At 49.4% G+C, this 12,310-nt stretch overlaps 1 protein-coding gene across 1 annotated transcript; it reads right to left on the bottom strand.

The window, feature by feature from the left end:
- Window positions 1-1,632: 1,632 nt before the first annotated feature.
- LOC116967336 (deoxycytidine kinase-like) lies at window positions 1,633-11,915 on the bottom strand. Its single transcript, XM_033013841.1, has 7 exons — window positions 11,597-11,915; window positions 9,521-9,636; window positions 8,515-8,705; window positions 6,319-6,466; window positions 6,085-6,200; window positions 3,835-3,934; window positions 1,633-2,226 (listed from the first exon to the last, which is right to left on the bottom strand). Exons 1-7 carry the CDS (start codon window positions 11,844-11,846, stop codon window positions 2,188-2,190), a joined length of 960 nt encoding a protein of 319 aa, XP_032869732.1. The 5' UTR covers window positions 11,847-11,915; the 3' UTR covers window positions 1,633-2,187.
- Window positions 11,916-12,310: the final 395 nt, after the last annotated feature.

Here is a 12,310-nt window from a genome sequence, read left to right as displayed (position 1 = left end):
AAGGTAGTTGAGGCCAGTTTATTGGCTATATTTAAGAGGGCGTTAGATGTGGCCCTTGTGGCTAAAGGGATCAGGGGGTATGGAGAGAAGGCAGGGATGGGATACTGAGTTGATCAGCCATGATCATATTGAATGGCGGTGCAGGCTCGAAGGGCCGAATGGCCTACTCCTGCACCTATTTTCTATGTTTCTATGTCTTGGCTTTATACGGGCAGTCGTATTGAGTTGTCCTTTGCTGCCGTTTGTTCATGACTCTGTGCAGCACGCAGTCTAGAACTGACGATCACGGAGTCACAGGGAAGAGTGGGCATTTGGTAAAGAGTTGGCATTTGGAAGATACATTGTGGGTGGCAGGGTGGCGCAGCTGGTAGAGCAGCTGCCTCATGGTGCCAGAGTCCCCAGTACTATCGTCACCTTGGGCATTGTCTGTGTGTGTGTGTGTGTGTGTGTGTGTGTGCGTCTGTGTGCGTGTCAGTGTGTGTGCGTCTGTGTGTGTGTGTGTGTGTGTGTGTGCTTGTGTGTGCGTGTCAGTGTGCGTCTGTGTGTGCGTGTGTGTGTCAGTGTGTGTGTGCGTCTGTGTGTGTGTGTGCGCGTGTGTGTGCGCGTCTGTGTGTGTGTGTGCCTGTGCGTGTGTGTGCGTGTCAGTGTGTGTGTGTGTGCCTGTGTGTCAGTGTGTGCGTCTGTGTGTGTGTGTGTGTGTGCGCGTCTGTGTGCGTGTGCGTCTGTGTGTGTGTGTGCGCGTGTGTGTGCGTGTGTGTGTGTGTGTGTGTGGAGTTTGCACGTTCTCCCTGTGACAGCGTGGGTTTCCTCCGGGTCCTCCAGGTTCCCCGCCACATCCCAAAGACATGCGGGTTGGTAAGTTATAAACTGTGCATAAATTGTGTCGGTGAGTGGTACAGTTTTCTTTTTAGAGATACAGCTTGGAAACAGCCGGGTCCGCGCCGACCAGCAATCCCCGCACACTAACACTATCCTACACCCACCAGGGACAATTTTTACATTCACCCAAGCCAATTAACCTACAAAACCTGTACGTCTTTGGAGTGTGGGAGGAAACCGAAGATCACGCAGGTCACGGGGAGAACGTACAAACACCGTACAGACAGCGCCCGCAATCGGGATCGAACCCGGGTCTCTGGCGCGGTAAGGCAGCAACTCTACCATGACTGCGCCACATTCAAATGTCTCCGACAACCTCTGTACTTGATGAGACTTGAAGCTGATACACGCGATTATTAACTATACACACACATGGGACGACAGATGGCACAATGGGCTAAGTGTTCGACTGGCAACCGGAAGGTAGCCGGTTCGAATCCCGCTTGGAGTGCATACTGTCGTTGTGTCCTTGGGCAAGACACTTCACCCACCTTTGCCTGTGTGTGAATGTGTGTGAGTGATTGGTGGTGGTCGGAGGGGCCGTAGGCGCAGATTGGCAGCCACGCTTCCGTCAGTCTGCCCCAGGGCAGCTGTGGCTACAGAAGTAGCTTACCACCACCGAGTGTGACTGAGGAGTGAATGAATAATGCGATGTAAAGCGCCTTGAGTATTAGAAAGGCGCTATATAAATCCCATCCATTATTATTTTTATTATACACACAGTATGAATATTAGGAAACTCACCGACCAACCTGAGCTACAAGTAGTTTATTCATATATGGATTTCTATTCATCAGTGGTGTTCAGGCCACTGTCAGTTGAGACATTGATGGGATGGAGGAAGAGCCCCCCCCCCCCCCCAATGCTTAATTCCTTACCACTCACCAGGGCAAAAACAGGCCATCAGATGGTTATTAAAGCCATTGACCCAAATGTAGAGAATAACATCTACAGGAGAGGTGATGGGAGATAACAGCGAGCTAGAACGGGGTGTGAACCATCGTGGAATTGGTACTATTCAATATATCAATATTGGTAGATGGACACTAAACACTGGAGTGACCCAGCGGGACAGGCAGCATCTCTGGGGAGAAGGAATGGGCGACATGTCGGGTCGAGACCCTTCTTCGAACGTCAAACATATTGGTAGCATGTTCTGTGAAAAGTGCTATTGGTGAGTTGCCAGAGGGGACATCCTGCACAGCCCAATGCCAGACCCAGGCACTTCTGTCCTGCCCTACACTAACACTACTGACTACAGCTTCTCCTGGCCCAAACCACGTGGCTGCAAAGTACGCCCACTGGCCCTCACTTCTCCAGCTTCAATGTGTTCACAAAGTTCTTCACCTGCAAAAGGAAAAAAAAAGGAAACACTTCATCAGAAAAGATGCATTTGAAGTTCACAGCACCAGGATGCCTCAACGGTAGACAGTGCCAACATCACGCACGTTACATCCACTAATATTCTGCAGCGCTGTTGCATCCTTCAACATTATTGTTGTGCGTGTGTTGTGTGTGTACGTGTGTGTGTTGTGTGTGTGTGTGTGTGTGTGTGTACGTGTGTAAGTGTGTGTGTGTTGTGTGGATGTGTGTGTGTGTGTGTGTGTACGTGTGTATGTGTGTGTGTATGTGTATGTGTGTGTGTGTTGTGTGGATGTGTGTGTGTGTGTGTGCGTATGTATATATATATATATATATATATATGTTGTGTGTGTGTGTGTGTGTATGTGTGTGTGTACGTGTGTGTGTGTATGTCTGTGTGCGTGTGTGTGTATGTCTGTGTGCGTATGTATATATATATATGTTGTGTGTGTGTGTGTATATATATGTTGTGTGTGTGTATATATATGTTGTGTGTGTGTGTGTGTGTATATATGTTGTGTGTGTGTGTGTGTGTATATATGTTGTGTGTGTGTGTGTGTATATATATATGTTGTGTGTGTGTATATATATATGTTGTGTGTGTGTGTGTGTGTGTGTGTATATATATATGTTGTGTGTGTGTGTGTGTGTGTGTGTGTATATATATATGTTGTGTGTGTGTGTGTGTGTATGTGTGTGTGTGTGTGTGTGTGTATATATATATGTTGTGTGTGTCTGTGTGCACGCGCGCTACTCCTTCGAGCCAGCACCGCCATTCAATGTGATCATGGCTGATCATCCAAAATCAGTACCCCGTTCCTGCCTTCTCCCCATATCCCCTGACTCCACTATTTTTTAGAGCCCTGTCTAGCTCTCTCGTGAAAGCATCCAGAGAACCTGCCTCCACCATCCTCTGAGGCAGAGAATTCCACAGACTCACCACTCTCTGTGAGAAAAAGTGTTTCCTTGTCTCCGTTCTAAATGGCTTACTCCTTATTCTTCAACTGTGTGGCCCCTGGTTCTGGACTCCCCCAACATCGGGAACATGTTTCCTGCCTCTAGCATGTCCAAGCCCTTAACAATCTTATATGTTTCAATGAGATCCCTTCTCATCCTTCTGAACTCCAGAGTGTACAAGCCCAGCTGCTCCATTCTCTCAGCATATGACAGTCCCGCCATCCCGGGAATTATCATCCCTTCCCCAGCCAACAATGCACCATTGTGGGCTCCACCCTTCCCTTGGTCATCTGTTGCCGGCCCTGCTTTGTTCTGGCCTTTTCTTACCTCCAGTTCCCTCCCCTCTACTTTCGGCCTGAAGAAGGGTCCCGAGCTGAAACGCCACCCAGTCTTTTTCTCCGGAGACGATGCCTGACCCACAGGGTCACACTTTGTGTCCATGAAAGGAGTAAGGTTCGAGTCAGGGACAGATCAACCAGTCTGAAAAAAATGTCGTCTGTCCATTCCCTCCACAGATGCTGCCTGACCTACCGAGTCCCTCCAGCACTTGGTGTGTTTTGCTGAGGATTCCAGCATCTGCAGTTCCTTGTGCGATAAGGGGTGAGTTAAGAGACAAAGGGAGAGAAGGAACTGCACCTGTTTCAGGAGAAGTTCCTGCCGTGTTTTATCTTTCTCAAACTCCTCATTCATATTCAACACCAACACTGGAATGGTCTTCAGATGCTCAAAGTGAAGTCTGGAGAGAAGGAGGAAAGAGATCGAGTTAAGGTCGAGGGTCCGATCCCGACTACGGGCGCTGTCTGTACGGAGTTTGCACGTTCTCCCCGTGACCTGCGTGGGTTTTCCCCGAGATCTTCGGTTTCCTCCCACACTCCAAAGACGTGCAGGTTTGTAGGTTAATTGGCTTTGGTGTAAATGTCAAGCTGTGCCTCATCTGTGTAGGAGAGAGTTAATGTGCGGGGATCGCTGGTCGGCACGGACTCGATGGGCCGAAGGGCCTGTTTCCGTGCTGTATCTCTAAACTAAACTAAATCCCCATCCAAATAAAACCCTTATTCTATTTTACCCTCAGAAACTATTGTGCATTTTCTTGAGTCATGTTCGTCCCCAGACACACTAACAAACTAAAGAAAGATACCCTCTTCAGATGTCACCCACCCATATTCTCCAGAGATCCTGCCTGACCCACTGAGTGAATCCAACGCTGTGTCGTTTATTTAGTTTAGAGATACAGCACGGAAACAGGCCCTTCGGCCCACCAGGTCCGTGACGACCAGCGATCCCCGCACACTAACACTATCCTGCACACACTAGGGAACAAATTACACTTGCACCAACCCAATTAACCTACAAACCTGTACGTCTTTGGAGTGTGGGAGGAAACCGACGATCTCGGAGAAAACCCACGCAGGTCACGGGGAGAACGTACAAACTCCGTACAGACAGTGCCCATAGTCAGGATCGAACCCGGGTCTCCGGCACTGCAAGCGCTCTAAGGCAGCAACTCTACCGCTGCGCCACTGATTTTCAGAACTGATTGTAGCTTCTAAACGAGGCTACAATGGTGAAATTCCATCTTCTCAGCACCGACCTGTGCATCGATTGCGATCTGATATATGCGTGTGGTACGTGTGTGTGTGTGTGTGTGTGTGTCTACTGCACGGGTGCCTGAGGGCGAGGTTGGACTCTGCATGCATTAGCTTCTGCTGCACGGGTGGCAAATGCGCCGGCCAAGCCCAGGGATGCAGGCACAGTGTGCTCGGTGCAACGGAAAACCCGGCAGGAAAGCCGGGCGCACTCGAGGAGCGCGGATCAGTTGAGCAGTTTCGTTCAGGAAGAAACTGCAGATGCCGTTTTAAACCCAAGACAGACCCAAAAAACTGGAGTAACTCAGCGGGTCAGACAGCATCTCTGGAGAAAAGGAGTAGGTGGCGTTTCAGGGTCGAGGCCCTTCTTCAGACAGAGGGGAAAGGGAAAGGAGAGATATAGACAGTGATAAACAGGGATATAGAATCTATAAATGAAAGATATGCAAAAAAGTAATAATGATGAAGGAAACTGGCCATGAGCTAGGTGAAAACAAGTTACAGGCAATGAGACTCAACAAGACTTCTTTGAAGTTAGACAAAAAATGCTGGAGAAACACAGCGGGTGCAGCAGCATCTATGAAGCAAAGGAAATATGCAATGTTTCGGGCCGAAACCCTTCTTCAGACTGATGTGGGGGGGGGGGGGGGCAAGGAGAAGAAAGGAAAAAGGAAGAGGAGGATCCCGAGGGCTGAGGGAAAGCTGAGGAAGGGGTGCAGACAGCAAGGGCTACCGGAAATTGGAGAATTCAATGTTTATGCCGCTAGGGTGCAGACTGCCCAAGCGGAATATGAGGTGCTGCTCCACCAATTTCCGGTGGTCCTCACTCAGGCCATGGAGGAGGCCCAGGGCAGAGAGGTCGGATTCGGAATGGGAGGAGGAGTTGAACTGCTGAGCCACCGGGAGATCAGGTTGGTTAATGTGGACCGAGTGGAGGTGTTCGGCGAAAGGATCGCCAAGCCTACGCTTGCTCTCACCGATGTAGATCAGCTGACATCGTTGACGTCTTTGAAGTTAGTTGGGTGGGGGAGGGATGCACAGAGAGGGGATTCGAGGGATACTTGAATTGGAGAAGTCAATGTTCATACCGCTGGGGATAAACTACCCAGCGAAATATGAGGTGCTGTTCCTCCAATTTGCGTTGGGCCTCACTGTTGACAATGGAGGAGGCCCAGGACAGAAAGGTCAGTGTGGGAATGGGAGAGGGAGTTAAAGTGGGAGATCAGGTAGGTCTAGGCGGACTTAGCGAAGGTGTTTGATGGTCTCCAAGGTCAACGGGAATCCAAAATACTTCACTCACTCGGTGGATTTCTTCACAAGCCAGTTCTCATGCTGCGAGTGCAGCTTCTCCAGATAATCCAGCTGAACATCCTTCTCTTCATCTCTCCCCCTTTGTTGAAGTCGCTCCAAACATTTCTGCGGGAAATGACGAGAGAATGGAATTTACCAGTACATCCGGAGGCGGGCACAACGTTCCGATACGTCACCAAGATTTGAATGCGTCAGTCAGTCCAGTGAAACCACTGCCTCTCACCTCTGGGGAGGCTTGAAGATAGATGATTCCTTCCAGAGCAATCCGAGCACCAAACTGATTGAGCAGAAACGTGTGCCAGTCCTGATAGATGGCCCATTCGGTGGCATTCAAGCAACCTAAATCATAAAGGCTGGAAGCAAATATGTACCTGCAAGATAAAAGGGTAAAACTAAAATCCTTGACAAATCACATTTTTCTGGAGTTTAGACACAAAATGCTGGAGTAACTCAGCTGGACAGGCAGCATCTATGCGTTTAAGAAGGAACTGCAGATGCTGGAAAATCCAAGGTAGACAAAAGTGCTGGAGAAACTCAGCGGGTGCAGCAGCATCTATGGAGCGAAGGAAATAGGCAACGTTTCGGGCCGAAACCCTGAAGGGTTTCGGCCCGAAACGTTGCCTATTTCCTTCCTTCAATAGACGACAGATGCAGGAGTAGGCCATTCGGCCCTTCGAGCCAGCATCGCCATCCATTGTGGTCATGGCTAATCATCCACAATCAGCGAAGGAAATAGGCCGAAACCCTTCTTCAGACTGATGTAGGGACAGGCAGCATCTCTGGAGAGAAGGAATGGGTGACGTTTTGGGTCGAGACCCTTCATCAGACGCGACCCGAAAGGTCACCCATTCCTTCTCTCCAGAGATGCTGCCTGTCCCGCTGAGTTACTCCAGCATTTTGTGTCTATCTTCGGTGCAAACCAGCATCTGCAGTTCCTTCCGACACGATTGCTGGAGGATCCGGGTGGTGCAGCGGTAGAGTTGCTGCCTCACGGCGCCAGAGACCCGGGTTCGATCCTGAACACAGGTGCTGTCTGTATGGAGTTTGTACGTTCTCCCTGTGACCATGTGGGCTTCCTCCAAGTTATCCGGTATCCAACCACACTCCAAAGACGTAAAGCTTTGCAGGTGAATTGGCTTCGGTGAAAGTTGTACATTGTCCCTAGTGTGCAGGATAGTGCCGGTGTGCGGTGATTGTTGGTCGGCACGGACTCAGTGGGGGGGAAGGGCCTGTTTCCGTGCTGTATCTCTAAGCTGAAACTAAACGAGCACCAAACTAAAACTCTGTGGGTCAGGCAGCATCTGTCTGTCCACTTTCTTCCACAGATGCTGCCTGACCCGCTGAGTTCCTCCAGTACTTTATGTTTTGCTCAAGATTCCAGCACCTGCAGTTCCTCATGTCTCCAAGAGTGCTCCAATATTAGAACAACAGTCATTTCAAGTTCTTTGGAGGAACTTCTACCAATTTAATATTTGGTACAAATGCAAATGTAAATTGTTACAGGTTGTTAGTGTGAAGGCTCGTCTGAAGCTCAGTGCAATTATTCATTGATGGTCGTTCGGCCCACCGAGTCCATGCCGACCAGCGATCATCCCGTACGCTAGTACTATCCGACACAGTAGGAACAATTCTACAACTTACAGAAGCCAATTGACCTACAAACCTGCACGTCTTTGTGGTGTGGGTGGAAACTGGAGCACCCGGAGAAAACCCACGTGGTCACTGGGAGAATGTACAAACTCCACAGAGACAGCACCCGTTGTCAGAATCGAACCCGGGTCTCTGGCGCTGTGAGGCAGCAACTCTACCGCTGCACCACCGTGCCGCCCTTATTAACATTGAAACAAAGAAAATAGGTGCAGGAGTAGGCCATTCGGCCCTTCGAGCCTGCACCGCCATTCAACATGATCATGGCTGATCATCCAACTCAGTATCCCATCCCTGCCTTCTCTCCATACCCCCTGATCCCTTTAGCCACAAGGGCCACATCTAACTCCCTCTTAAATATAGCCAATGAACTGTGGCCTCAACTACCTTCTGTGGCAGAGAATTCCACAGATTCACCACTCTCTGTGTAAAAAAAGATTTTCTCATCCCGGTCCTAAAAGACTTCCCTCTTATCCTTAAACTGTGACCCCTAGTTCTGGACTTCCCCAACATCGGGAATAATCTTCCTGCATCTAGCCTGTCCAACCGCTTAAGAATTTTGTAAGTTTCTATAAGATCCCCCCTCAATCTTCTAAATTCTAGCGTGTACAAGCCGAGTCTATCCCGTCTTTCTTCATATGAAAGTCCTGCCATCCCAGGAATCAGTCTGTAAACGAGGCAAGAAAATCAGGATCGAAATTGGTTGTGATTTACGTTCCCTCTTGTACCTTGACGAATGCAAGAAGCATCAGCTACCATGGTGGCACGTTACCTGTCACTGTAGACAGATCGCTCGAATATCTGCACGGGGTCTTCAGCCCTCAGGAGCTTGGGTGAGAGCGGGGCCAGCTGGGCTTTGATGCGGCTCATACAGGAGTGAGTCTGGAAGGTGTAGGACCAGCGGTGAGCATCCTCGTACAGCATCTGCAGCAGATTGCCCACACTCTTCTGTGTGGCCTCTACCTGTGGGATAAGGAGCGGTGGTTATTGAAGTGGATCCACTGCAGCCATTAGAACTCAGCTCGAATCGACATCTGCAGATAAGCAGCCTCTCCAAGTGAAAGGCCATCGACTCATTTTTATCTTTAGGGATATAGTGCAGAAACAGGCCCTTCGGCCCACTGAATCCGCGCTGACCAACGATCACCGCACACTAATACTATCCCACACAGCAGGGACAATTTGCATATATACCAAGCCGATGTACAAACTCCGTACAGACAGAACACGTAGTCAGGATCGAACCCGGGTCTCTTGCGCTGTGAGCCCCCCCCCCCCCAACCCTCAACCCACCCCACCCTCCCCCGAACCCTCTCCCCCACCCTCTCCTCTCCCCAAAACCTTCAACCCCCCCCCCAAAACCTTCAACCCACCCCCACTCTCTCCTTCCCCCCCAAAACCTTCAACCCCCCCACCCCGCCAATTTTGCTTAGAAGGTCATGTGACAGGAGCAGAATTAGGCCATTCGGCCCATCAAGTCTATTCTGTCATTTAGTCATGGCTGATCTATCTCTTCCTCCCAACCCCATTCTCCTGCCTTCTCCCCGTAACCCCTGATACCTGTACTAATCAAACATCAATCGAAATCTGCCTTACAAATATCCACTGCCTTGGCCTCCGCAGCTTTCTGTGGCAAAGAATTCCACAGATTCACCACCCTCTGACTAGAGACATTTCTCCTCATCTCCTTCCTGAAAGAACGTCCTTTAATTCTGAGGCTGCGACCTCTAGTCCTAGACTCTCCCACCAGTGGAAACATTGACTTTGATCGGACCCACCTGGTTGCCGCTGGTAGTTGGGATATTGCACCATTCGGCAATGGGCTCTGGAACCACCTCCCACTGATTGCCATCCATCCTCTGCAACAGATCAGCAAAGGTGGACTTCCCAACCGCTAGATCGGAGCAGAAAACAGGGTTCAAGTTTAAAGCTGCGTTCAAAATCACCTTAACACTGACACAAAAAAGATGGAGTGACTCAGCGGGTCAGGCAGCATCTCTGGAGAGAAGGAATGGGTGACGTTTCGGGTCATAGAGTGATACAGTGTGGAAACAGGCCCTTCGGCCCAACTTGCCCACACCGGCCAACATGTCCCAGCTACACTGGTCCCACCTGCCTCCGTTTGGGGTCGAGACCCTTCTTCAGACTGAGTGTCAGGAGAAAGGAAAACGAGAGATAGAGACGGTGATATAGAGAGAGAGAGAGAGAGATAGAACAAATGAATGAAAGATACCTTTCTCCACATCAGCCAAGCAAGGCTTAACAGCTTATTTAGGCTGAGTTTGTTGCTTATTTAGGCTGAGAGAAAACACACAAGACATCCTCCAGTCTGAAGAAGGGTCTTGACCCAAACATCACCCATTCCTTCTCTCCAGAGATGCTGCCTGTCCCGCTGAGTTACTCCAGCATTTTGTTTCTATCTTCGGTTTAATCCAGCATCTGCATTTCCTTCCTACAGAAGACTTCCTCCAAACCATACGGGATTGATACTAAGGACAGATCACTGGCTACACAGATGCAACGTACGTGCTACAATTGTGTTACTTTATATTCTCAACTTGCAGTGGGATTTGAAGGACGATTACATTCAGAGCAAGCCGATACAAATTGATAACAAAAATCGAAACATAGAAACTTTTTTTCTGAATGATGTTGTTAGCCAGGACAGAGCACTGGTAGGATTTACGAGGATGTTGCCACAACACCAGGGCCTGAGCTATTTGAAGAGAGTGGAGTGGGCAGGAAAGGAACATTATTTCTTGGTATTTGTTTAAGAAGGAACTGTGCAGATGCTGGAAAATCGAAGGTACACAAAAATGCTGGAGAAACTCAGCGGGTGCAGCAGCATCTATGGAGCGAAGGAAATAGGCAACGTTTCGGGCTGAAACCCTTCTTCAGACTTTATTATTTCTTGGAACGCAGGAGATGAGGTTGTGACCTTATAGAGGTGTATAGAATCTGAAGAAGGGTCTCGACCGGAAACGTCATCCATTCCTTCTCCCCAGAGATGCTGCCCGTCCTGCTGAGTTACTCCAGCTTTTTGTGTCTATCTTCTGTATAGAATCATAGACAATGGACAATAGACGCAGGAGTAGGCCATTCGGCCCTTCGAGCCAGCACCGCCATTCAATGTGATCGTGGCTGATCATCCCCACTCAGTACCCCGTTCCTGCCTTCTCCCCATATCCCCTGACTCCGCAATCTTTAAGAGCCCTATCTAGCTCGCTCTTGAAAGCATCCAGAGAACCTGCCTCCACCGCCCTCTGAGGCAGAGAATTCCACAGACAAAATTCCCCATTCCATTCCCACATTCATGATGGGAATAGATAGGGGGGAAAACACAGAGTGTTATACTCAGGGTTGGGGGATTCAAGGACCAGAGGACATAGGCTTAAGATTGAAGATATAATTCGACACAAAATGCTGGAGTAACAACTCAGCAGGACAGGCAGCATCTCTGGAGAGAAGGAGGTTACAAGCCCTTTGTAACTCAGCCGGCCAGACAATAATAATAGAATTACATCACGCAAACACACCACCTTATTATCCATGACAATCAAGTTGGCAAACTGACCCTGTGGAAGTAAGTAACGCAAACGTTCACTTTTTTTCCAACGAGTATTTCTCAAGGCAATTCTTATTTTGCAGAATTTAAGAAGGAACTGCAGATGCTGGAAAATCGAAGGTAGACAAAAGTGCTGGAGAAACTCAGCGGTACCCGCTGAGTTTCTCCAGCACTTTTGTCTACCTTCGATTTTCCAGCATCTGCAGTTCCTTCTTAAATTCTTATTTTGTCTTGCGCCTGAAACACAAAACGTGTCCAATTTCTCGCTGGGGTTTTGTTTTTTTTTTACCGATGTTTCCTTCCACTGATATCCTGGTGAGTTTCGGTCTGTCGGCATCGGGGCTGGACCTGGACCTGGTTAGCTCGGCCTCAGTGCCCATGGGTGACTCGGTGTGGCGGCGTCGGTCTGTAGCGGTAGCGGTAGCGGACGAGGACCGGGACCAGGACTCCAGCGCTCCGACACAAAGGGAGCGGCTCAGCTCTCGCCAGCCGCCGCGGGGCACATGGAGGAGGTGGAGGTACAAGCGGGCTGCAGCCATGCGGGTTAGCGAGCGTGCATGCTCCCTCTCCTACACTTGACTCCCACTGTGTCTCCTTCCAGCGAACCAGTTCCGGGTTCATTGCATTAACAGTAATGCAACCGGCTCAATCATTAAAGGCCCATTCCCTCCTCCCCGGCTGCACCATAGCATGGTGCAAGGCAAAGATCCTATAGCAGATCTTTGGTGCAAGGCTCAGGCATCTTACAATACAATACAATACAAATTTATTGTCATTTGAGCCCCAGTGAGACTCAAACGAAATTTTGTTTCCACAGCCATACAAACAAAAACAATGTCCTACAGACATACACACAATTAAGTTCACACAAACATCCATCACAGTGAACCCACTGTGATGGAAGGCAAAGTCTTTGCTGAGTGTTCAGAGTCAGGGGAAAAGGGAAACGAGATATAGACGATGAGAGACTCGGCTTGTACTCGCTAGAATTGAGAAGATTGAA

Source organism: Amblyraja radiata, chromosome 39, assembly GCF_010909765.2.
Source record: "Amblyraja radiata isolate CabotCenter1 chromosome 39, sAmbRad1.1.pri, whole genome shotgun sequence".
In the NCBI taxonomy this organism is placed as follows: domain Eukaryota; kingdom Metazoa; phylum Chordata; class Chondrichthyes; order Rajiformes; family Rajidae; genus Amblyraja; species Amblyraja radiata.
This window is presented reverse-complemented; position numbering and strand designations above follow the sequence as displayed.